Source organism: Loxodonta africana, chromosome 13 (genome assembly GCF_030014295.1).
Source record: "Loxodonta africana isolate mLoxAfr1 chromosome 13, mLoxAfr1.hap2, whole genome shotgun sequence".
In the NCBI taxonomy this organism is placed as follows: Eukaryota; Metazoa; Chordata; class Mammalia; order Proboscidea; family Elephantidae; genus Loxodonta; species Loxodonta africana.
In genome coordinates, this window is record NC_087354.1 from 62,730,421 (window position 1) to 62,755,753 (window position 25,333).

Below are 25,333 nucleotides of genomic sequence, written 5' to 3' on the forward strand. Positions count from 1 at the left end.
TCGTCTTGGTTGCTCCTAATGTTGTTTACTTGATAAAAAATATTCAGTTCTCACACGATAATGGGTGCCTGAGGGAATTAAAGTCAATAACAGGATTCTTAACATATTTTCCATTCCCATATAATTTATGCTTTGTATATTTTTACTGAAAACTGAAAAAATATTTTTCCAAAGGCAATTACTCACCATGGCCTTTTTACCCTATTGTAGGGTCTTTCCTTCTTTCAGATAATAACCTACAGAACCTCTTTGAATACTCAAGTTAAGTCATTAATTGGCTTGGCTACAGGATTATTAATGCAGAAAGCTTATGCTCTCCGTTGGTTGTATGTAACTCCCAGACATGATGTGACCCATTTTGTTGTTCCTGAGGCCAAGAATTATTATTTTCTTTTGGCACCACACAGATGTGGCTTTCCACTTAATTCACAAACTTAGAGCTCATGTAGAAGTAATTTTTGCCGAGAAGTCATTTTTCTAGACAATTGTTCAAGCCTTTTGATTAAGAGTCAACATTAGATACAATATTTGAACTGCAATATTCCTGCAGAGATTATTAATGTAAGATTTCATCATTTTAGCATACCTTTTCCCCTTCAAAAATAGTTTTTGCTGACTTGTGGTTTTCCTGGGCATTTATTCAGAGCTAATAACAAAGACAGGTTTAACTATTATCTTCACATGTAAAAGATTAATACTCCGGTGTCCAGCTTTGTTCTTCTCACATCTACCTCCCTTTCTTGCATTCAGACCCCAATTTGTTCTAAGAAAATGTGAATAGGAAAACTGTACTTGATGAGGTCTAGCTGAATTTTCTTTGCCAAGCCTAAACTTGGAAAATATTGATAATTGCATTCCACAGATAAAAGTCATTTTATCAAGAGTTACAATTTTTTCCCCCATCAAACTTTTGATCAAAACTATTTAAGGTACAAGGTGCTAGCTAGAATATACCTGTCAGAAAGTCACTATCCCATGCCCATAACACACATACAACATGTACAAAAAAACAGTCATATTAAAAAACATATTTTTTTTTTATAAGAGCAGGGATTTTTGCCTATCCTGTTCGCTACAGTGGAACACACACACACAGTAGAAAGTCAACACTGGAAAGTTCCTGTGGGCAGTTAGGAAAAGGTGAGAGGCAATGTCGTGTAATGGAAACAGATGGACTTGGTTCTCCTCTTGGTCTTTCTACTAACTACACTGTGGGAACCTGGGACGAGTCATTGTTTTAACGTTTTAACGTTTGGCTTAAGTTTATCTCTTCTGTATAATAGGACAATATTCCCCAGTTTCTTTTCACATTCCATTATTAGAATAACAGTTGTTTGAAGGTGGAGAAGGTGATGCTGAAGGGATAGGATAAAGGCTTAGATAGCAGAGGGGGTGGTACAAATTTTCAGAGAAAAAATAGAGTTCTAAAGGGAGCTATAACCCAACAAATCTGTGTATGGGTTAGAGAGATTGAATAATGGCCAGCATTAGTAGGAAGGTCAATATGCACAAACAATATAAATATTTCATAGAGCAGATTTTCTTTTAAGTTGACATAAAGAAGCAACAGCAACAAAGAATGTCACAATCCAGATGGAGACTCATGTTGGCATATGTGTTAGGGAGGCTGGGAGATTTGATGCCTAGATCTCAACTGATTATGATTCAGTCGTGTGCCTATCCAGCTAATAAGTAAGGCATCAATTCAGCATGCAATCAACCATAAATTCTCACTTTGAATAATCAACACTGTTTTTTTCCTGTACAAAGGGTAACTGTTGATGACCAGGAATCATAAATAAATGTATTCAAGTAGAGGGACTGTGTATCAGATTGAGAATAGTACATTTAATAGGTAAACAACTGGTCTGAGTTTTTGTACTAACCAATAAGAAATTATGTGTGTGTGTTTTTCTCTTCAGTTATGTGTTTATTTACTGACTAATCCCTGTCAAGTACAATTGTTAGATAATATTGCTACCCAAGAATCTAAAGTGGTATTCCATTGCCTAGCAAATCAAATCAGATTCCTTAGGTTGGCTTTGAAGATCCAATGCAATCTGGCTCCAATCTGCCTATTAAAATGTAGCTCCTTTGACTTCTTTTAATACTTTTCAATCAGTGGCATCTCTTAGGTTTCCTCATACTTTCATGGCATTATTTATGCTGGCTCTGCATTCACTTGGAATACCTTCCTTCTTCTATTTAAATTTTATCCACCCTTCAAAGCCACCCTTAATTGCCACCCCATCCAAAAGCTTTCTCCATTTGCAGTAGTGTTTTTTAAGTATTCATTATTTATTATTCATTTATTCATGTACTCAGAATCACTCAACAAATATATGTATTGAGTGCCTTCTATGTTACACGTGTTGTTTGCTGCTAAACATGAAATTTTATTGCATATATACTAAAACCAAACCAACCCTATTGCCACTGAGTCGATTCCAACTTATAGCAGCCCTATAGATCAGAGTAGAACTACCCCATAAGATTTCCAAATTGCTGCTGGTGGATTTGAACTGCCAACCTTTTGATTAGAGCCAGACTCTTAACCACTGCACCACCAGGGCTCCATTTCATATATAACCATGATACTGAGTTTGTAGTTTAGTGTTTACTTTATTTCCTTTGATCTCCTCTATAAAACTGAGCCCACAATGGCAGTGATCATATCACAATTATGAGAGGTCATGAAATAGTTTGACATGACCAGACCAGGGAGTCATGAGGCCTGCTGTAGAATCATAATATTTAGTCCTTGGTTAATTCAAATCAATGGACATTTATTAAGCTATCATGTTCATTGCAATGTTAGACACTATAGGAGATATGCAGATAAATCATTTTATACTGTCAACAATCTAGAAGAGAGACCTTAATCTGGGGTCCTGATATTCCTAGAGGGTTCAGTGTTTTAGCTTCATAAGGCTTTAATCTAAATTTTGGAGTATGTGCTTACTTACATTTTACTAGGGAAAGAGTACATTTTGTAGTATTAGATGTTACAGGTGTTGTTGATCATTAAAAAAAAAAGTTAAAAAGCTCATAATTAAGAAGCCAGTCTGTATGATTCCAACTATATGTCATTCTGTAAAATGTACAACTATAATGACAGTAAAAGATTAGTAGCTGCCAGGGGGAAAGAGGGTGCCCTGGATTGAATTATGTCCCCCCAAAAATGTGTATCAATTTGCCTGGGCCATGATTCCCAGTATTGTGTGATTGTCCTCCATTTTATGATTATAATTTTATGTTAGAGAGGATTAGTGTGGAATTGTTACACCCTTACTAAGGTCACATCCCTGATCCAATATTAAGGGAGTTTCCCTGGGGTGTGGCCTGCACCACCTTTTATCTTACAAGAGATAAAGCGAAAGGGAAGCAAGCAGAGTTAGGGACCTCATACCATCAAGAAAGAAGCACTGGGAGCAGAGTGCATCCTTTGGGCCCAGGGATCCTGTGCAGAGAAACTTCTAGCCCAGGGGAAGATTGACGAGAAGGACCTTCCTCTAGAGTCAACAGAGAGAGAAAGCCTTCCCCTGGAGCCGATACCCTGAATTTGGACCTCTAGCCTATTAGATGTGAGAAAATAAATTTCTCTTTGTTAAAGCCATCCCCTTGTGGTATTTCTGTTATAGCAGCACTAGATGACTAAGACAGGGATGAATAAGTGGAGCACAGGGCATTTTCAGGGCAGTGAAACTATTCTGCATGATACCGTTATGGTGGATACATGACATTACACATTTGTCAAAACCTGTAGAATTGTGCAACAGAAAAAGTGAACTTTAATGGAAGCTATAGACTTTAGTTAACCATAATGCATCAGTATTGGTTCATCAGTTGTAGCAAGTGTACCACATGAATGCAAGGTATTAATAATAGGGGAAGCTGTACAGGAGGGAAATGGGGTATACAGGAACTTGCTGTGCAGTTTTCTTATAAACCTAAAAGTCTCTAAAAAATAAAGTATATTAACAAAAAAGGTTTATGATCTAGAACATGTACAACACAAGTAAACAACTAAAGGACAAGAACCATAGAGAAGCAACAACCTCCTAAGCAGGGTTTAGAAGGTGTGATGGTTAAGATTGTGTGCCAACTTAGCTAGGCCATGATTCTCAGTGTTTTGGCAGTTGTATAAAGTTTTCATCACTTCCCTGTTGAAATGTGATATGTGATCACCCCCGTGATGGAATCTGCTGAGTGGTACCTGTTGGGGTAGGGCCTGTGGCAGCTCAACGCCCCCTCAGCCTTTATCTCTCCGCCTCCTGCTGCCTACTTCCTTCCTGCTTGCCTTGCAAAGGTTGTTGGCTTGCTCTGGATCCAGCAGCTCTCTCTTGTGTGACTTCTGGTTCTTGGGACTTGAGCTAGCAGCTGACCTGTCCGTCTTCAGATTTGCCGATCTGCCTATCTGGGGTTTGCCAGCCCCTGCAGCTAAGTGACTCAGGAGAAACCTTGTGGTCTTGCCTGCCGATCTTGGGGACTCCTTAGAGCAGGATCCCTGCTGCCCAACCTGCTCATCTTGGGTCAACCAGCTTCTGCGGCTCCGTGAATTGGGAAAGGACTCTATCCTGATCCTAGGACTTGGGACGCTCCAACCCCTGCAATCGTGTGAGCTGTTTCCTTAATACAAATCTCTATGTATTTATATGCATTACTGGTTTTGCTTCTCTAGAGAACCCAGCCTAAGACAGAAGGTGGAATGATTTCTGACTGTGGTTGTTTAGAGGAAGGTTTCCTAAAGGAGGACACTCTTTAGAATATAGGTCATGCATCTTTTGGCCTCAGTCTCCTCAGTGCAAAAGAGGGTGGATCTTTGTTATTCTTTTCAGTTCTAAAATTTGTTATTTCTCAATTAGATAGCCAAGTGTTCATCAAAGTGCCAGTCACATCATAGGTACTCAGAAAACATCTGCTATTTAGTAAGTCCCAAAATGAAACTTTAAAAATTTGTTGTCCCCAAAACATATCCATTATCTCAAATTGAAATTTTAGAATATTATAGCACTGGCTTCCAAATGTTCCCTGAATGAAAGCAGGCTGTATCAGATGTTTATATACCATTGCTTGCACTCTTTCACTTGCAGATCAGAATGTCTAATTCATTCTTTTTCCTTTATTCTTTCACAGTATTTTAAAATATGTTTGCATTTTGTTATTCCATTATAGCAATTTGGGTCTCTGTATTAGTCTGTATGCTTTGTGGGGATAATGATTATCTCAAACCTGCTTGATGTTAAGGAGCCTGGGTGGCACAAGCAATTTGGTATCAGCTGCTAACCTAAAGGTTGACAGTTCGAACCTACCCAGCGGCTTTACGAAAGCAAGGCCTGGTGAACTGCTGCTATGAAGATTACAGCCAAGAAAACCCCATGGAGGGGTTCTACTCTGTAACACACGGGGTTGCCATGAGCTGGAATTGACAGTAACTTTTTGTGTGTGTGTGCTTGATATTATCCAGCTCCTAGCTCATTCCCTTCCACAAAGAGACTTAATAAATGCTGAATGGAAAAATGAAAGGCTGCATGTCCAAATGCATTCAAAATAACCTATAGGTTGGCTATTTCAGGACAGCACAGAATTTAAAGAGACTGCAGGTTCAAATCTTGACATTGACTTTTTTTTTCCTTTAAATTTCCTTGAAACCAAAAAAACCAAACCCATGGCCATTGAGTCAATTCTGACACGTGGAGACCCTATAGGACAGAGTAGAACTGCCTAGTTGGGCTTCCAAGGAGTGGCTGGTGGATTTGGACTGCCGACTTTTTGGTTAGCAGCTGTGGCTCCCCGTAGCTCTTAACCGCTGAGCCACCAGGGCTAGCATTCCTTAAATTCTTTGTCCTCAGCTTACTTATCTGTAAAGTGGGGACAATGCCAGTGTCTACTTCCTAGGGTTATTGTGAGGATGAAATTAAGTGCTCAGCACATCATACACAAGCAAGAATCTAGGTGTGTGGGGCCTCAAACTTATACATTATCTGGGGCCCTCATTAGGAAAAATAATATAAAATTAGTCAGTTAGAACTTTTGTAAATTATTTAATGAAGTCGGGAAAGAAATCACAAATTACAGATATCCAAAAAATTTAAAAATGCCACAAACATCACAAAATATTATCATCATTATCATGAAACTCCCTGATTCATCTTTATAATACTTTATATCATACAAAAATTGGGCTGCACAGACTTAGATTTTCTCTTTTATGCGATCCTGATTTTGGAGATTTTCTATAGAGAGAGTGTAAAGAAAATCCATTCTTTTCTCTAGCAGAACAGATTGAGATTTGTTTTTATTATTGATGATTTAGAAAGCATTCTTTCACTTTCATAATGTTTCATAATGCATTACGGGAAATCCTACATTTCCAACATCCTCCAGTTTCTTGCCGAGAGAGAAGCCTCAGGGAAGTCCAGCTCTTGAGTCTCGCTTGACTGGTCTCAGACAGGTCAGTGACACGCTGCTGCTCCAGCCTGGCCAGGTCTCTCTGCTCACCCTCACTCTTGCTCTCACGCTTACTTTACCGGTAGATCTTGCTGTGAGAGTTGGGAGGAGGGGTATAATGTAGAGAAAGGTCTGAGTCAAGTGGCCTCCAAGCATTTTATTTACATCCCAAGGTCACAGATAAAGCCAGGATTGAGATTAGGTAGTCGTTAGAGTACAGATAAATTGAAGGAAGTGCCGGCAGTCTGCCTGTCCACAGGGCCTGCTGCAAACCCAGGATGACTTCAGGCTGGGACTGCCCTCCACTACAGGGCTAGGCAGTTCCTTCCTCACTACCGGCAATATAAGTGAGGGGCTTTGAAGCTTAAACCAAAAACCAGTTGCCGTCAAGTCAGCTCCAACTCCTGTTGACCCTGTCTGTGTCAGAGTAGACCATAAGGTTTTCAGTGGCTGATTTTTCAGAAATCCATCCCCAGGCATTTCTTCCAAAAGGCCTCTGGGTGGACTTGAACCTCCAACATTTTAGGTAGCATCTGAGAGCATTAATTGTTTATACCACCCAGAGACTCTTCCGAAGCTTATGGCTCCACTAATTTCAAGGTAAATCATCCTCTGATTGGAAGTGCTCACTAAATTAGCATTTATCGTTGTTTTTACTCTTTCGTTGTCAAATAATATTTTTAATAAATCTATAGGAATTTTGCAGTGAATGTATTACTTGATTATATAATTTTATTTTTATTATTTCTGGGAATAATTCTCATTCTCTTCTTTATCCAAAACAGAGATGACCCAAACTTTTACTAAAATGGACTTTGAAAAATGTTGTACCAGAGCAAGTTTACGTTTAATACTTCATGATCGTATTGAGATCATATTGTATTGAGATCAAAAGATCCTATTTCCTGCGTTCTTAAATATCATTTGTAGTGGACACTGTGCTGTGGCCAGATTCCCCTTGAGGAATGAAGAATGTGTTATCCCAGCTGCTGGGATCATTGCTCTAGACCTCAGCTGATTTCCACTCTGGGTCACATCCACGCCCCCGGGCAGCCTGCTTTCAGTGTCCCATGCAGGCTGGTCCCCTACCTCCAACTTGTCACAACTTTGAAGGACCATCCCAGCTTCAGGCTCCACAAGGCCTACTGAGACCTTCTGTAGCAACCAAATCAAGGCCACGTTTCTCCGTCTGCCAGGTCCAGCCTGCCCTCTTCCCCCACAGGTAGCAATCCTGAAAGCATTTCCCAGGATCCTTCCTGCACAGAAGTCTCTGTCTCAGAATTCCCTTCCCAGAGAACCTGACCTGAAACATCATCATGCTTTCTTAAGAAGTACAATCTTTTTAATAGCAGCTTTTCGAGGGATGAGGGTTGGAACCATTTGTAAGATGTGGTCCAATTTCAGAAATATTCAAATTGAAAAAAAAAAAAAAGTGCTTCTTACATAGAAGAAAGTTTGCTATCAGAGAACCTGAGGGTAATGTAACTGCTTGCTATAGGATCATATTAGCAGTGACCAATAACCTTAAGCAATTAGAAGCCTTTCACTGAAGCCATTATCTGAAGAAAGGTTAAAGATTCATGTGGTGGTTCTTTCCTGTTCTTACTACAATTTTCTGTTTACACGTTCTCCTAGTTTGATCTCATCTGATCTCATGGTTTTAGGCCAGTTTGTTACATCTCCCGCCCGGCCATCTCTTGAGCTTCTGATTTGCATATTCACCTGTCTGGCAGACACAGTTGTTTGATATCCTTCAGGCATCAGAATGTAAGGTACCTAATACTGAGTGAATCGTCTTCCCCTCAAGCCAGCCCTGCCTTATTTCCAGTCTCAATTAGTGGCCCCGCTACCCTGACATTCAAGCCAAAATCCTGTTGGTCACCCTACACTCATCCTCCTCCCTTACCAGACTGTCAAAAGACCTACCAGTTTCCCCGAGAAGTATTACTCTAATGGGTCTAGTCTTTTCAATTCCTATTCCTTGTCATCCAATTTAAGTCCTTACGTGGACTCTTAAAGTAATAATTAGCTACTTCTCCTTCCTTCAGCCTTGCCTCCTATATGTACACCCTCTGCATCAGTACCAAACCAAACCAAATCCATTGCCATCAAGTCAATTCTAACCCACAGCAACCCTATAAGACAGAGTAGAAATGCCCCTTAGGGTTCCCAAGGGGCAGCTGGTGGATTTCAACTGCCTACACTTTGGCTAGCACTTTTAACAACCACGCCACCAGGCCACCAGTACCAGCACCAAAACAAACAAACAAACCCGTTGCTGTGAAGTGCATTCCAACTAATAACAACCCTATAGGACAGAGTAGAACTGCCCCACAGGGTTTCCAATGACCAGCTAGTGGATTTAAACTGCCCAGCTTATAGTTAGCCGAGCTCTTACGCACAATGCCACCAGGGTACAAGTACCAGTTGCCCTTAAATTGATTCCAACTCAGGGTGACCCCACGTGTGTCAGAGTAGAACCTGTGCTCCATTGGGTTTTCAGTGGCTGATTTTTTAAGGAAGTAGATTGCCAGGGATTTTTTTTTTTTCTGAGGAGCCTCTGGGTATACTTGAACCAGCAATCTTTCAGTTCCTTAAGTTTCTTAACCCTTTGTGTCACCCATATGCCACCCAGGGACTCTTCACCCCCTGCACAGTGGCAGGATCATCTATGTCAGATACAAATCTGATGATGCCATTGCACTCACGGACACAGTGCACGGCAGCTTCTCTTGTCAAGCAAGCCTCTCCATGACTTGGTCCACTTTATCATTTACCATACCGCTACCACTACCTTTCCCCAGCATTATGTGCTAGTAAAATTGAACCGTGTGGAGTTTACCTGCATGCTTTATATTGTTTCATGCCTCTGTGCTTTTTCTCATTATTTTCCCTCTGCCTGGAGCCCTTTTTTCCTTTCTTAGAGTGGCTAACTTTAATCCTCCTCTAAGGTAATTTGTTTTTGTCATCTCCTCTAGGATGTTTTCCTCAAACTAAAAATCCATGGAATGTAAACTATCTCAACACTTATAATACTATCATGAAATTATCCGCTAAGTTTCTATAATTTCCTAAAAGACAGGGACTGTGTTTATTTACCTTTGTAACCCTAGTGCCAGGCACGTAGGGGATACTCAGTAAATTTCTGCTGAACGGAGCTGAATATGTGAAGTCCAATACATGCCTGGATGCCTTTGCATCTACTCTTTTATTGCTTATTTGGTTATTATTACTAGTCCCATGATTGGGGAAATCAATGAGTTTTAAACTCATTCAGTAAGCATTTATTGAACGGCAAGTAGGTGAAAGAAACCTCTAGGTAGTGGGATGACCTAATATTAAAAAATTTCAGGGCATGTCTCTAAGTAAAATAAGACAATTTCATTAGTCACTCAACAAAAGTGTTGTGAACACCTATTATGTTCCAGACAGTATTTGAGGACAAAGAAAATTCTAGGAGGTGAGGATTTAGAGACAGCATGTATACTTTAAAAAAAAAAAAAAATTGTGGCAAAATATATATAACAAAAAGTTTGCTGTTTGAAGACCCAGGTTCAGTTCCTGGCCAATGTACCTCACGCGCAGCCGCCAATTGTTTATCTGTGGAGGCTTTTGCTGTGATGTTGAACAGTCTTGAGCAGAGGTTCCAGACCAGGAGGAAAGACCTGGCTGTCTGTTTCTTAAAATTGGTCAGTGAAAACCCTAGCAAGTACAGTTCTACTCCGACACACAGGATCACCCTGTGTTATGGATTGAATTATGTTCTTTCAATGTATATGTTGTAAATACTAACCTCTGTGCCTGGGATTGTAATCCTGTAAACAGGCCAAATGTGAGCCTTGCTTGGCGTGCAAGGAAAGCCAGTGACCAAGACACTGGCCTTTGGGAAATCAAAAGCAACGTTTATTGCAAGCTGGCAAGCAAGGAGCCAGGAGAAATTTTCTCAGGTCAGGCTTCCTGCTCCAGGGGTGTGCTACACATTTATGTAATAATAAGGAAGTTATATGTATTAAGTTTCCAGGGAATTATATGCGTAATAACAGTGGGGCGGGGAAAGATCTCTGGTCTGGGTGCTGGTTTTGGACCTTTCGCTTCTGAATGTTTTCCTTAGTTTTGTACTGTGGCACTTTGGTTCCTTCTAGTCTTTCAATAGCACTTTTCTTCCAGATAGGTCATTTTAAGAACTCGAGGAGCTTCCTGTGCATGTGATGGGGGCTGCAGCTGGTCTTAACCCGTTAGAGCCCCCAGTCTCTAACACCTAGGCAGGGATTTTCCAGGAAAGTTAGAAGCTGAAAAGCAACTAAAAAATATCTTTAGTGGGCGTGGCAGAGTTTCTTGTTTGTCACCCTTACAATCCCATTGGGGAATGGGTTGTCTTTGTTACGTTAACGATCAGGGTTATTGTATATCAAGTCAATGTCTTTTGAAATATAAAAGAGATTAAACAAGGGAGTAGAGCAGAGGTGGGGGAAGAGAGATGCCAAACCACATGAAGATCACCCAGGAGCAGAAGCTAAAAGAGAAAAAGACCTTCCTCCAGAGCTGACAGAGAGGGAAAGCCTTCCCATAAAGCTGGCACCCTGAATTCAGACTTCCTAGACTATGAGAAAATGAATTTCCGTTGGTTAAAGCCACTCACTTGTGGTACTTCTGTTATGGCAGCACTAGATAACTAAGACACCATGAATCAGGGGCCGACTTGATGCCAGCTATCAATAACAACAAAACATGAAATTTGTGACTTTAATTATATACACCATGCTGTGCTACCACTATCCATTTCCAAAAGTTTTACATCATCCCACACAGAAACTCAGTATCCCTTCAACAATAACTCCCTTTCCCTCCTTACCCCATTCCCTGGGAACTACTAATAAACTTTTTCTCTGTATGTATTTGCCTGTTCTAAATATTTTAGCTAAGTGGGATCATACAGTATTTGCCTTTTTGTGTCTCTTTCCACTCAATATAATGTTTTGGAGGTTTATCCATGTCATAGCACATACCAGAATTTCACTTCTCTTTATGGCTGGGTGATATTCCATTGTATGTATACACCCCGTTTTGCTTATCCATTCATCTGTTGATGACCACTTAGAAACTTTCTACCTTTTGGCTATTGTGAATGATGCTGCAGTGACCACTGATGTACAAGTATCTGTGTGAATCCCTGCTTTCAAATATCTGGGGTATATACCTAAGCGTGGAATCGTTGGCTCATATGGTAATTCCATGTGTAACTTTTTGAGGAACCTCCAAGCTTTTTCGATAATGGCTGCACCATTTTATGCTCCCATAAACAGTGCACAAGGTGTCCATTTTCTCTACATCATTGGCAAAACTTGTCAATTTCCATTTTTCTGATAGTGAGTATAAGGTGGTATCTCATTGTGAATTTTATTTGCATTTTTATAATTACTAACGATGTTGAGCATCTTGTCATGTGTTTATTGGCAATTCGTGTGTCTTCTTTGGAGAAATCTATTCAATCCTTTGCTCATTTTTTCATTGGGTTGTTTGTCTTTGTGTTGTTGAGTTGTAGGAGTTCTTTATATATTCTGGATATTAAACTCTTATCAGACATATATTCCCAAATATTTTCTCTCATTCTGTAGATTGACTCTTCACTTTGTTGAATAAGTCCTTTGATTCACAGAAGTTTTTCATTTTGAAGAAGTCCAGTTTAACTATTTTTCCTTTTGTTGATCAGGCTTTTGATGTCATGTCTAAGAACCCATTACCAAAAAACAAGGTCTTGAAGTTTTAGTCTTGTGTTTCCTTCTAAGAGTTTTGTAATTTTAGTTCTTATATTTAAGTCATTGATCCATTTTGAGTGAATTTTTACATGTAATGTGACTTATGAGTCCAACTTCACCCTTTTGTATGTGGAGACCTAGTTGTCTCAGCACCATTTATTGTATAGAGTATTTTTAAGAGTACTTCCATTATACAGAGGGTAGAAATTTTAGATAGTAGTTAGAGGAAGATGTGGGGCTAAGAGTTTTTCTGTATATGGTGAGAAAAATATCAGCATGCAGGTAAGACTGATATGAATAATACACCAGAGTCAGAAAAATTGGTGATACTGGAGACAAGTTCAATTGCTAGATTCATGGCCTTAAGAAAGTGAGAAAGGATAGGACCTAGTGTACAAATGGATGGTTTGAACTAAGATAAGTATACAGTTTATCCATGTTACAAAAGGGAAAGCAAAGCATATGGGCACGGATACAGGCAGGTGACAAGAAGTGGAAGTCCTCTGGTGGGTCCTGTTAGTGAAATAGGAAACAAGTAATCATCACACGTAAGGATGGAGAAAGTATGGGTTTGAGGAGAAAGGAGAAGGAGGATTATGGTCAAATCAGAAAATTATAGACTCATATAAGGTACTAAAATTGTTGGGCATTACTAAGGGTTGCATTTCTTGAGGTCATGAATTTAAAGCAAGCTTCATCATTCGGTAAGACTGTATTTCACCAGCCATGATCTCTTGCAGGGGTAAGATCCCAGAAGTCACAGAATGTGAGAACAGGGATGATGTGATCGTAAACCAATGAAAATTCAAACCCAACAAACATGTAATATATGCTTTTTATGTACCTGGCATGCTTCTAGGTGCTGGAGGTACAGTAATGAAGAAGACAAACAAGGTTTCTAACCACAAGAATCTCACATTTCACTGACATAAATAAATGAATGAGGTAAAAAATAAATAAATAAAATAAAATATTTATTTCATTAGTTATTTAGCTCCAAATATGTGTTACTTGTTTTATGCTCCATTCTTTCTTATATTTCACATCTTTAGTTCTTGAATAATTTTATTATTTTCCTGGAATGCATTTTCACGTAATTATTTCATAGATAGTCTGTGGGTCTTAGGTTTTCTGAGGACTGGTATGAAAGAACGATCTTATACCCTTCAACTTTGCTGAATTTAGTAGCTTTATTGGAGCTCTGGTGGCACAGTGGTTAAGAGTCTGGCTGCTAACCAAAAGGTCATCGGTTCGAACCTACCAGCTGCTCCTTGGAAACCCTGTGGACAGCTCTGCTCTGTCTTACAGGGTCACTATGAGTTGAAATCGACAGCAACAGGTTTTGTTTTGGTTTAGTAACTTTATTGTGGATTTTTTGAGAATTTCTGTATATAGGATCATGTCATCTGTGAATATAGTTTTCGTTCTTTGTTTCCAATTTGGATGCTTTTTGTTTATTTTCCTTGCCAATTGCTTTGGCTGGGACTTCCAGTACAATGTTAAGTGACAGTATTGAAAGCAGGCATCCTTGTTCTTGATTTTCAGGGGAAAACTTTTAGTCTTTCACCATTGATTTTGATGTCAGCTGTGAGTTTTTCATCGATGCCCTTTATAATGCTGAGGAATTTTCATTCTATTCCTAGTTTGCTGAGTGCTTTTATCTTAAAAAGGTGTTAGATTTTGTCAAATGTCTTTTCTACATCAATTGATAAGATCATGTGGTTCTTTTCTTTGTTCTATTAATGTGGTGTATTACATTCATAGCTTTTCTTATGTCCAGCCATCCTTGCATTCCTGGGATAACTCCCACTAGGTCATGGTGTGCAGTTCTTTTAATATGCTGTTGGATTCAGCTTGCTGGTATTCTGTTGAGGAGCTTTATATCTATATTCATGAGGAATATTGGTCTGAAGTTCTCTTTTTTTGTGGTGTTTTTATCTGGCTTTGGTATCAGGGTAATCCTGACCTCACTAGAATGAATTAGAAAGTGTTCCCTCGTCTTCTAATTTTTGGAAGAATTTGAGAAGGATTGGTGTTAATTCTACTTTAAATGTTAGTAGAATTCACCCATGAAGCCATCTAATCCTGGACTTTTTTTGTTGTGAGTTTTTTTATTACTGATTTAATCTCTTCACTTGTTATACGTTTATTGAGACTTTCAGTTTCCTCTTAAGTCAATTTAAATAGTTTGTGTGTTTTCAGTAATTTGTCCATTTCACCTAGGTTATTAAATTTTTTGGTGTGCATTCTTTATTTTTGAAGGGTTGGCAGTAATATCCCCACTTTCATTTATGGTTTCAGTTATTTGTGTCTTGCCTCTGTCCCCCCCTTCTGCACAAATTGTCATTCTAACTAAAGATTTGTCATTTTTATTGCTTTTCCAGAGAACCAACCTCTGGTCATTGATTCTAATTTTTTTTTTTCCAATTCTCCATTCTGTTTATCTCTGCTCCAATATCTATTAGGTACATCCTTCTGGTAGTTTTGGGGTTAGTTTTCTCTTCTTTTTTTCTAGTTCCTTAAGGTGTAAAGTTAGGTTATTTATTGGTGATCTTTCTTCTTTTTTAATATAGGCTGTTATATACCTAGAAATTTCCCTCTGAGCACTGCCTTCATTGCATACCATAAGTATTGTATGTTGTGCTTTTATTTTCATTCATCCTAAGTATTTTCTGATATTCCTTGTAACTCCCTCTCTGACTCATCAGTTGTTTACTAGTGTGTTGTTTAATTTCCACATATTTGTGAAGTTTCTACTTTTCCTTCTGTTATTAATTTCTAGTTTCATCCAATTATGGTTGGAGAAGATACATTGTATGATTTCAATCTTTTTAAATTAATTGAGACTTGCTTTGTGTCCTAACACATGGTCTGTCCTGGAAAATGTTTTTGTTCACTTGAGAAGAATGTGTATTCTCCTGTTGACAGGAAGAGTGTTCTAGATATGTCTCTAAGGTCTAGTTGGTTTATGGTGTTGTTCACATCCTCTGTTTCCTTTCTGATCTTTCCCTATGTTCTATTTAAAATTGAACATGGTGTGTTGATGTCTCCAACTATTCTTATAGAACTTTCAATTTCTCCCTTCAGTTCTATCAATGTTTGCTTCATATATTTTGGAGCCCTGGTGGCACAGTGGTTAAAAGTGCTTGGCTGCCACCCAAAAGGTTGGCAGTTCCAATCCACCAGCTGTAACTTGGAAACACTATGGGGCAGTTCTACTCTGTCCTATAGGGTCATTATGAGTTGGAATCAACTCACTGGCAACGGGCTTAGTTTTTTTTTTTTTGGGTGGTTGGTGCATGTAGTATATTGAATTATGTGCTCCAAAAAAGTTATGTTGAAATCCTAAGCCCTGTACCTGTGACTGTGATCCTCTTTGGAAATAGGGTTTTTTGTTTTGTTTTGTTATATTAATTAGGTCTGCCAGATTAGTGTGTGTCTTAAATCTAACCGCTTCTTACTGGAGTCTTTACAAATTTTTTTGAAAGAGCAAAATAGACACAGCGGTAACACAGATGCATCTGTAAGCTCAGGAGTGCCAGGGATTGCTGGCAGTTGCTAAAAGCTGAAAGAGACAAAGAAGGACTTTCCTCTAGAACCAACACCCTAAATTCAGACTTCTAGCCTCTTGCATTTTGGGAAAATAAGTGCCTGAGGTTTAAAGCCACCCACTTAGTGTATTTTGTTATAGCAGCACTAGCAAACTAAGAAAGTGCACATATGCTTATAATTGTTATATCTTCTTGAATTGGCCCTTCTATCAATATATACTGTCCTTCTTTGTCTCTTGTAAAAGTTTTGACTTAAAGCCTGTTTTGCCTGATTTTGGTAGAGCCACCTAAGCTCCCTTTTGGTTACTGTTTGCATTGGATATGCTTTTTCCATCCTTTAACTCTCAGACTGTATCTTTGATCTAAAGTGAGTGTCATTTAGACAGCATGTAGTTGGGTCATATGTTTTGTGTATATTCTGGCAGCCTCCACCTTTTGATTGGAAAATTTAATCCATTTACATTTAAACTAATTAATGGTAAGGAAGAACTTACTTCTGACATTTTGCATGTGTGTCTTATTTTTTTTGCGTGTCTTACACAGTTTTTCTTCTTTGTTTTGTCCTATACTATCTTTTGTGTTCAGTTGATATTTGTAGTGAACCATTTTAATTTCCTTCTCCTTTCCTTGTGTATATTTTTAAGAGATAATTTCTTTGTGATTACCATGAGAATTGTTTTTATCATTCTAAATTTATAACAGTCTAGTATAAATTGATACCAAGTTGACTTCAATAAAATACAAAACTCTCCTCCTGTACAGTTCCACCCTCCCCTTCTTTATATTTTTGTCATCACAAATTACATCTTGATACATTGTGTCCTCAATAACATTATTTATAATTTTTTTTTGCATTTTTAAATACTTTTGGAAATAAAATGCAGCATTTCAGTTATTGTACTTTTCACGTTCAGAATTTATGTTTAATTCCTTTTTATAATTTCTGTTTCTTTATTGATAATCTCATTTTATTCATGCATCATTTACCTGACATCCTTTATTGGACCTTTGTCAATGCTTCATTTAGCTCTCTGAGCATTTTTTAAAACAGTTATTTTAAAGTCTTTATCTAATTAGGCTGGATCCTGGACTTCCTCAGGGATGGTTTCTTTCAATGCTTTTTTATTTTTTTTGAATGAGCTATCTTTTCCTGTTTTTTGGTATGCTGTGTGATTTGTGGTTGCTGTTGCTGTTGAGAACCAGACATTTAAGTATTATAAAGTGACAAATATAGAAATCAGATTCTCTGCCTTCTCCAGGGTTTTCTGTTTTTTGGTTGTTGAAGGCTGTAGTAGTTAATTTGTTTAGTGACTTTTCCTATTTTTCCAAAGACCGTATTCCTGGTAATGTGTAGTCATTAAAATCTTTGTTCCTTAGTTTGTGTGCAGCTAGTGTCTCGACACATTTCCTTGATTGCCAGAAGATAAGAAAAACAATTAAAAATATCTTCCCAGTCTTTGCATATTGGCTGTTTGCTGGGCACTCCTTTCCCTCTTAATCAGTCTTTCACTGAGCCTATGAATCAGCCCAAGGAAAAATTGTGTGGTCCTCTCAGACATTTCCTGCATGTGCATCTTCCCCTGGGCATGTGTATAGCCTGCTTAATTCCCCCTTATACATGAGTGGTTTTTAATGTCCGATTATCTTAAACAAATTCTCCCCAGTTTTTATTGCCAGGATTTAGGTGGCCTGTTAAATGTTTTGGCCATAATCTTTTGTTCCAAGCATCTGTGCATTGTTAGGTCAACTTGCTGTTTCTGAACAAGACCCACCACTTTTCCAGCCTGAGCTCTGAGTCAGGCAAAACAGAAACAAGTGCCTCGTTTCAGTCTTCTGGGTAGCTGTAAGACCAGCGAGAACAACCGCAAATGGGTATTTGCGATAAGATTTGCTCTGCTTCCTCTTGAACATGCTCTGGGGTTTACACTGGAGTAGGGCTGCCGCTGCTGCTGCTGTGCTGAAAAGGGGTGGGATACAGGCAAGTAAAAATGCAATGAAACTTTTGCACTGTTTTGAAATTGCCTTTTCTATTAGTTCAGAATTCACTTTGTTGCTGTAAACTTTTGATTTCCAGAGTTCTAATATAGTTGTTTTTGACAGTTTCCACTTGTTTTTTGATGGATCTATAATAAATGTTATTATATTATGGGTTTTATGGGGACAAAATGGATGCCTGGTGGCACACGGGTTAAGCATTCAGCTGCTAACCAAAAGGTCAGCAGTTCAAATCTACCAGCTGCTCCTTGGAAACCCTATGGAGCTGTTCAACTCTGTCCTATGGGGTCACTATGAGTTGGAATAGACTCAGTGGCGATGGGTTAAAATGGGGACAAAAGCATGGAGCTGCCTACTCCTCCATCTTGCTTCATCTTACCTGAACTTTTTTTTTTTAAATAAACTTTGAGATTTTATAAACAAAATCAAAACTAAACCCGTTGCCGTTGGGTCAATTCCGACTCATAGTGACCCTACAGGACAGGGTAGAGCTGCCCCATAGGGTTTCCAAGGAGTGGCTTGAGGATTTGAACTGCCAACCTTCTGGTTAGCAGCTGAGTCCTTAATCACTGTGCCATCAGGGCTTCTTGAGATTTATAGGACCTCTTAAAATGTTGTTTTGTCTTATAAGAGAATTAAATATCAACTTTAAGTCTTATGTTTTTATGAATAATTTTTCAAAATCTTACCACTAGTAATCCATGGTAACATAGGTCATTTTGTTTATTTTTAGTTTTAGTAAACAGATTGTGTTTGAGGAATTTTATTTACTTGAAAATTTCATAATATTGGTGTCGATTGAAAACAGCCTGGGAGCAATTACAGGAAAATTGCTAGTAAAATTGATGATGGGAAGATTTAAGACTTTTAAAGATATCACTCTCTCAGCTATACTTAAGTTAGGACTTATTAAGAGATTCGTAGGGGCCAGGAGTCAAAAAATTGCAGCCCGTGGACCAGAGCCACCAATTACCTGTTTTTATACATAAAATTGTGTCGGAATATAACCACCTACATTAATTTTTTCATTGTCGTTAGCCACTTTCACACTTCAATGGCAGAATTAAGTAGTTGCAGCAAGGACCACTTCACCTTCAAAACCTAAAGTTTTTACTACCTGGCCCTTTACAGAAAAAGTTTACTAATTCCTGCTTTATACAACGTGACAGTTTTGTTCATTCTTATCCATCACTACTTTTACAGTGTAATTAATCAAAATGACTCACTGTTTTCTGAGTGCACACTACACTTGTCTGTGTATGCCATCGTGCATGCCCTTTCCTCCACCCAGAATGCTGTGTCTCTCCTTTCATTCATGAAAAAAATCTACTCATTCTTTGATATATTTTAAATAACGCTTTCTCCACAAAGCCATATGATTAAAAAAAAAGGGGGGGGGAAGGGCATTAAATTCCCTGGTTAAATCTCTCAATCACACACTTACATATATGCTAAAACCCTTTATTTTTCCCCTCTTGCCTGTACTTCCTTGTCACACACAACCATGTTTAAATCCAGTTTTCCACCTATTCCAGACCTCTACCCTGGCAATTTAATGTGGGTAGAGAAAATACACACACACACATATATACATATTTTAGAGTCATTTTTATATTTCAGAAATATTTGAGAAATAAAATAATTTAATCATTTGAGTTTGTGAAACTTGGTTGCAGTGAATAATTATGTCAAGGGAAGTGGCATACTTTGAATATTTTTTTCTAAAAAAACACATAGCATTTTAAAACAATAGCATAATTGTTTATGTTTTATACACTTTGGTAATAAATTTTACTTTTATGAAATAATGTTGAATATGGGAATGTGTAATCGTCACATTCTTCATCCTCTTTAAATCAGAAAAAAAAAATAGTTTTTCCACTTATGAAATTCTCAATTCTCAAATGATGTTTTAATTAACAGTATTTATTTCATAGACTGAGAACATCAATTCTTGTCTGTAGAAGCAGCTACTGCTATTGTAAATCAGACTAACAATCAATAGTTTATATAAATCCAGGTATTTGGATGCTTCTAGTTTTCACTAATATGGCTTTGGAATCTGCCAATTCAGAGATGTAATATAGAAGAAGGGGTTTGAGCTTTGTAATCAGACAGACTTTGTTTCAAATCCTGGTTATCACGTACTTGATGTGGGACTGGTCAGCCTGCCCAGGTGCTGCTAATTCTTCCCCACAGGTTTGTTGTGAGGATTAAATATGATACATATATTAAATGACTGCAACAGAGCTCATCAAAAAAATAAATAAGTGCTCAATAAATATTAATACCCTTCCTTTTCTTTTGCCCTAGTAGTTCACTTCTGTTTTTAACGGATCATTTTTTACTCTGCATTGTATTGCAGGAGGTATTCTGGATGGATGGCTGCTGGAAACCCATTGTCATAGCCAGCTCTTCTTCAACACTTACAGATTCACCGTGGCATTGAGTAATGAGAATTTTGGTGAGAAAAACTAGATGAAGATAGTATATGGACTTTTCTTTAAAGATCACTTGAATCTCAGATACTTCATAATAAATTTTATAATTATTCTCTAAAGATCTTGGGAGTCACAGATATCTCTCCATGCATGGATTGTGCTTATTTTGAAAATAAATAAAATAGATTTTTAACTCTCTTAACAACCTTGCTATACTTTTCACATCATTTTAAATATTTTATATTCTACTCTATTTTGTTCTTTAAATGTCTATCTATTCAGGCAATTTTGTATTCTGTTAGGACAAGTTCTGTCTATTATTCTTCCCTCAGGGTAGACTAAATGAAGTATAGACTGTTAGTGGTTACGGTGGTAGTCAGCGCTGCTCTCTGAAACTGTACATGGGCCTGTGAAGGCTTTGACAGCATGAAGGAGGTGGGCAAAAATAATAAATCTCTGAGAAGTTCTAAGATAAGACTTTTCCTAAATCATCAAAACAATGATTACATAGTGGTTGTTCTCAGGATGGCATATAGTATCTTTAGTTGGTTTCATTTCAGTCCAGCTTTTCTTCAAATTATATTAATATATAATGGATTTGCATATAGTTACATGAAATTAATATAGTAATAATAAACCTACATTAGTATTGCATGTTTTTAATCTGTGCTGTATAAAATATGTCAACCAATTAAAAAGGAGAGAAGGGTGCAGGGGAAGTCAAGAATAATAGAAAAAATTAGGAGGTGACCTTCGTATATATGTAAATGAGTAAATACGTAAACTCTGTTAAAACTATTGTCATTAAAATCCAACTGGAGAAATGCTGATTAAAGAATTCTGCACAGAGGACAGAGGTGGAGATGGGGGAAAAGCACAAAAGATAAATTCTAGTTTCATTAATTCTGAAATGATGATAAATTTACACCTTTTGGACCTAGAAATAAAATGTTGTTTTAACATCTCACTTTTTAACTGAACAAATTTTAATCATTTTTTCTTTGATTATATTTTTCAGAAACCGTGTTTGAGAAGTACCTCTATCCAGTGCTATTTGTGTTTACTTCTAAACAGTCATTTTTTAACTGAGGCTGGCATTCAAGTCTTCATTTTGGGGTAATTTCAATTTAGACATAAATATCATTATGTTCATATCTATAAGCACTGTCCTTTTAAAATATCTTTTATACTTTATTGGTGTATTTAATTCAGTTTGCTTAAGTCTTTGAGTACTCAGTATTTGGGGTATGATAGTGGACAGAGGGAAACCTTGGTGGCATAGTGGTTAAGAGCTACGGCTACTAATGAAAAGGTTGGCAGTACGAACACACCGGGCACTCCTTGGAAACTTTATGGGGCAGTTCTACTCTGTCCTATAGGGTCGCTATGAGGCGGAATCTACTTGACGGCAACAGGTGTATGTGTGAGGTGAGTGGGAAGAGTATGGAGAATGAAAGGAGATTTGGTAAACACCTAACTTAGCATTTCTATATTTTGGAAATAATCCAAATGAGCATTATATCCCCCAAGTAAATTGGACTCCTTGGTTTGTAACTAAACATTAAAGTACATCCCTTAATTTGATAACCACGTTCTTTTCATAGAAGCAAAAAGTAGGTATTTAGAACTTGTCTGTGTTGCTTTGTTTATCCATTCCTGGCACTGATGATTCCTGTCTTTTGAATCTCTGTCCTAGTTCTGTTTAAAACATTTTTTTTATTATTATTTACACTCTTTGTTTTTCCTCCTTAAAAAAATTCATATTTTTCCCTGCCTATTCACTTTTTTCCTTCTCTCTTAGATGCACCCAATTGGCCAAAAGCACCCACTGTGTAGTATATAGACTGGTTCCCAGTTCAGTTTTACTCTACTAACACCTTCATGGTATGGGGAACCATAGATTTCTGCAGGTAAATCTTTCTCCTAAGACAGATTAGTGTTGGCTATCATTCTGCTATACAGGATCCATAAGAGATTGACTATTTTTCCTGAAGCTCTAAAGTTATTTCACAGTTTTGGTCAGTATAAGTGTCTTTCATTCAGATATTAAATTTAGATTGTACTAAAATGAGGAAGTATATGATTCTTAAGCCTTGACTGGGTGAAGCCTCTGATGTTTATGCAGAAAGGACTGGCAAGCATAGTGATAGCCTGAGCTGCATGCAAAGGACATATTCAGTCCACTGTAATGAACAATTCTTGTCACAATCGTTACATGAAAGTGATTATTGCTTATTTTAAAAATTTTACTAATTTGATTTAAAAGTCTCATGGGCCTCTCTTTGGAGAAAACTAATAACTCATTCAAAAACATTAATGAGCATTTCCCACATTATCAGGCACTGTTTCTATTTCATTGTGATAAAATACACCAGGTTATTTATAAATTATTCCTCTGATTAGGCTTTTCTCTAATCCACATTTGTCTTTCTTCTAGTTAATCTAACGTATCAAGGTTATACTTTACGTTTGGTGTTCATATTCATCTACAAGGCACACAGACAGGGATAACAGTGATCTTTTCACTGGTCAGAATAAAAAATCTTGATTGCTTTTTTGCCTATAGTGTTCATCAAGACATCAAAATGCTTTAATCTTTGGTTTTGCTTTCAGGTGCTTTAGTGCAAGTCTTCCTAAAACAGAGGCTAACTGGCAGTACGTAATAAAAGATTTGGAAATAATTGAAAATCTTACTCAAGTAAGCACCCATTCTTCCATAAAATATCTTGTATAATTGCTATAGAATAGGCCTCTCCTTGTGTTTTGTTGTCAGTCTTAATGAAATATCACCTGAAACAATATTTTTAAAGAAATTAATGAGCCTTGTAAAGCCTTAAATGAAGTCTTTTTGTTGACAGCTTTCAGATTCTAATTTTCTCTAAAACTTAGTCTACAAGTAGCCCAGCCCAGCAAAGAGCTCTCTGTCTTTGCAGGCCAGAGACTATCTTCACCTACCTAAAGAAACAAGGTGGCTTGGTGACACCTGAAGGGAGAATTCCATCACAAACAAAATGGCCTGACCCAGGGAAGTGCTCGGAAGTGCTCTCTGTCCTGCAGGCTGGAGACTTGGCTGTGGGCAACACCAACAGAGAGCAATGGATGACTTGGCTACACCAGAAGAACCAAACATAAGACAATAACACCACAAAGATTCTGAAAGCTAAACTGCCATTGGAATCACAGAACACAAAGTAGATCAGAATCTTCATGGTAAATCTAAGTGGGATTAAGAGATGCTAAAATAGAAGATTTAAAAAGCACCAGAATCTCCTAACATAGCCACAATACCGAGGATACAATTGAAAATCACTCATCATGCCAAGAAGCAGGAAAATGACAGCTTGAAGAAGAAAAGATATCAGCAGAGCCCAAAACAGAGATGAATCATGTATTGGAATTATCTGACAAGGTTTAAAAGCAGTTATCAAGATTTAAAAGCCTCAGCAAAGAAATAGAAGATATAAAAAGGAAACAAATGAGTATTACAGAACTAAAAATACAATTACAGAAATACAAAACTCATTGGAGAGGCTTTATAGCAGGGTGAAAGACAATGAACTTGATGATAGAACTCTAGAGAGAAAACAGGAAAATGGTACCTTATGGATCTGGGGACAATAACAACAACAATAAAAATCTAATATTTGTGTCATCAGGGTCCCATAAGGCAAGAAGAAAGAGAGTGGGGTTGAAAACATGTGGAGAATTATGAGTGAAAATTCTCCAAATGTAGTGAAAGACATAAACCTACCCCTTCAAGAAAAAGAGTGAATCTCAAAGAGGAAAAAGCCCAAAGAAATCCATACTAAAACACATCATAATTACTCTCCAGAAAACTAAAGACAAAGAAAAAAATCTTGAAGGCAGCACAAGAGAAGTGATACCTTACTTATAGGGGAAACGATTTGAATGACGACAATTTTCTCATCAGAAATCATGCAGGCCAGAAGGAAGTGGCACATTTTTCAAGGGATGGAAGAAACTGACTGTCAATCCAAAATTCTATTTCCAGATAAATTATCCTTTAGTGATGAAGAGGCGATCAAGCCATTCTCAGGTGATGGAAAAATAAGAGAATTTCTTGCCAGTGACAACAATTATGTCTTAAAGGAATTTCTCTAAATGGAAAAGAAATGATGAAAGAAGAAACCTTGGAACATCACTAAGGCAGAAGTAACAATGGAAAGAGTAAAAATATGAGTAAATATAATGAACTTTCATTCTTTTCCTGAGTTTTCTAAATTATGTTTGATAATTGAAGCTAAAATTATAACAGTGGTTTCTCAGTGTGTGAAGAGGAAATACTCAAGACAATTATATGATGAATAGAAGATGTAAAGAGAGGAAAACTCTCCTCACTTCACTTGCACTGGTAAAATGTTGACACCAGTGGACTATGATAACTTAGGTACCTATGTTACAGCTGCTAACCAAAAGTTCGGCAGTTTGAGTCCACCAGCTGCTCCTTGGAAACTCTACAGGCAGTTATACTATATCCTATCAAGTTCACTATGAGTCAGAATTCACTCGATGGCAGTGGGTTTTGAATTTTAATGTAACCACTAAGAAAATGATACAAAGCAGTATACTCAAAGATACTATGAATAAATGAAGAAGAAACTTAAAAAAAAAAAGTTCAAGTAATCCATAGGAAGGCAAGAAAAGAGAAAGATAGGAATGAGAAATGGGGAAAAAATTTAAATAGCTTATTTAAGCCCTAAAATATTAAAAAAATATATTAGTAATGGCATTATAAATAAATGGTCTAAATGCACCACATAAAAGACAGATTATCAGAGCACATAACATAACACAACTGAAATATATGCTGTCTACAGGAAACACACTTCAAATACAATGAAATAGGAATTTGGAAGGTAGTCGTTAGATGCCACCAAGTCCAATCTGACTCATAGTGACCCTATGTACAACAGAATGAAACACCGCCTGGTCCTGCTTCATCCTCACAGCCATTGCTCTTTGAGCCCATAGTTGTAGCCACTGTATCAATCCATCTCCTTAAGGACCTTCCTTTTTTTGTAGACCTTCAACTTTACCAAGCATAATGTCCTTCTCCAGGGACTGGTCCCTCCTGATAACATGTCTAAAGTACATGAGATGAAGTCTCTTCATCCTCACT

At 37.6% G+C, this 25,333-nt stretch overlaps 1 protein-coding gene across 6 annotated transcripts in view; it reads left to right on the forward strand.

Moving 5' to 3' along the window:
- Positions 1–25,333, forward strand: part of IL15 (interleukin 15) — a 94,470-nt gene that overhangs the window by 51,654 nt on the left and 17,483 nt on the right. For 4 of the 6 annotated variants that reach the window (XM_023557158.2, XM_010597224.3, XM_023557159.2 and 1 more), the window contains 3 exons: positions 20,118–20,216; positions 21,212–21,309; positions 22,807–22,891. In XM_023557158.2, coding sequence (XP_023412926.1) covers positions 20,205–20,216; positions 21,212–21,309; positions 22,807–22,891 — 195 coding nt within the window. In that variant the 5' untranslated portion in view covers positions 20,118–20,204. Of the gene's footprint in view, positions 1–13,065; positions 13,152–16,731; positions 17,736–20,117; positions 20,217–21,211; positions 21,310–22,806; positions 22,892–25,333 lie in introns of those variants that run through there. The other 2 variants (XM_023557161.2, XM_064267531.1) reach the window with 2 other exon arrangements.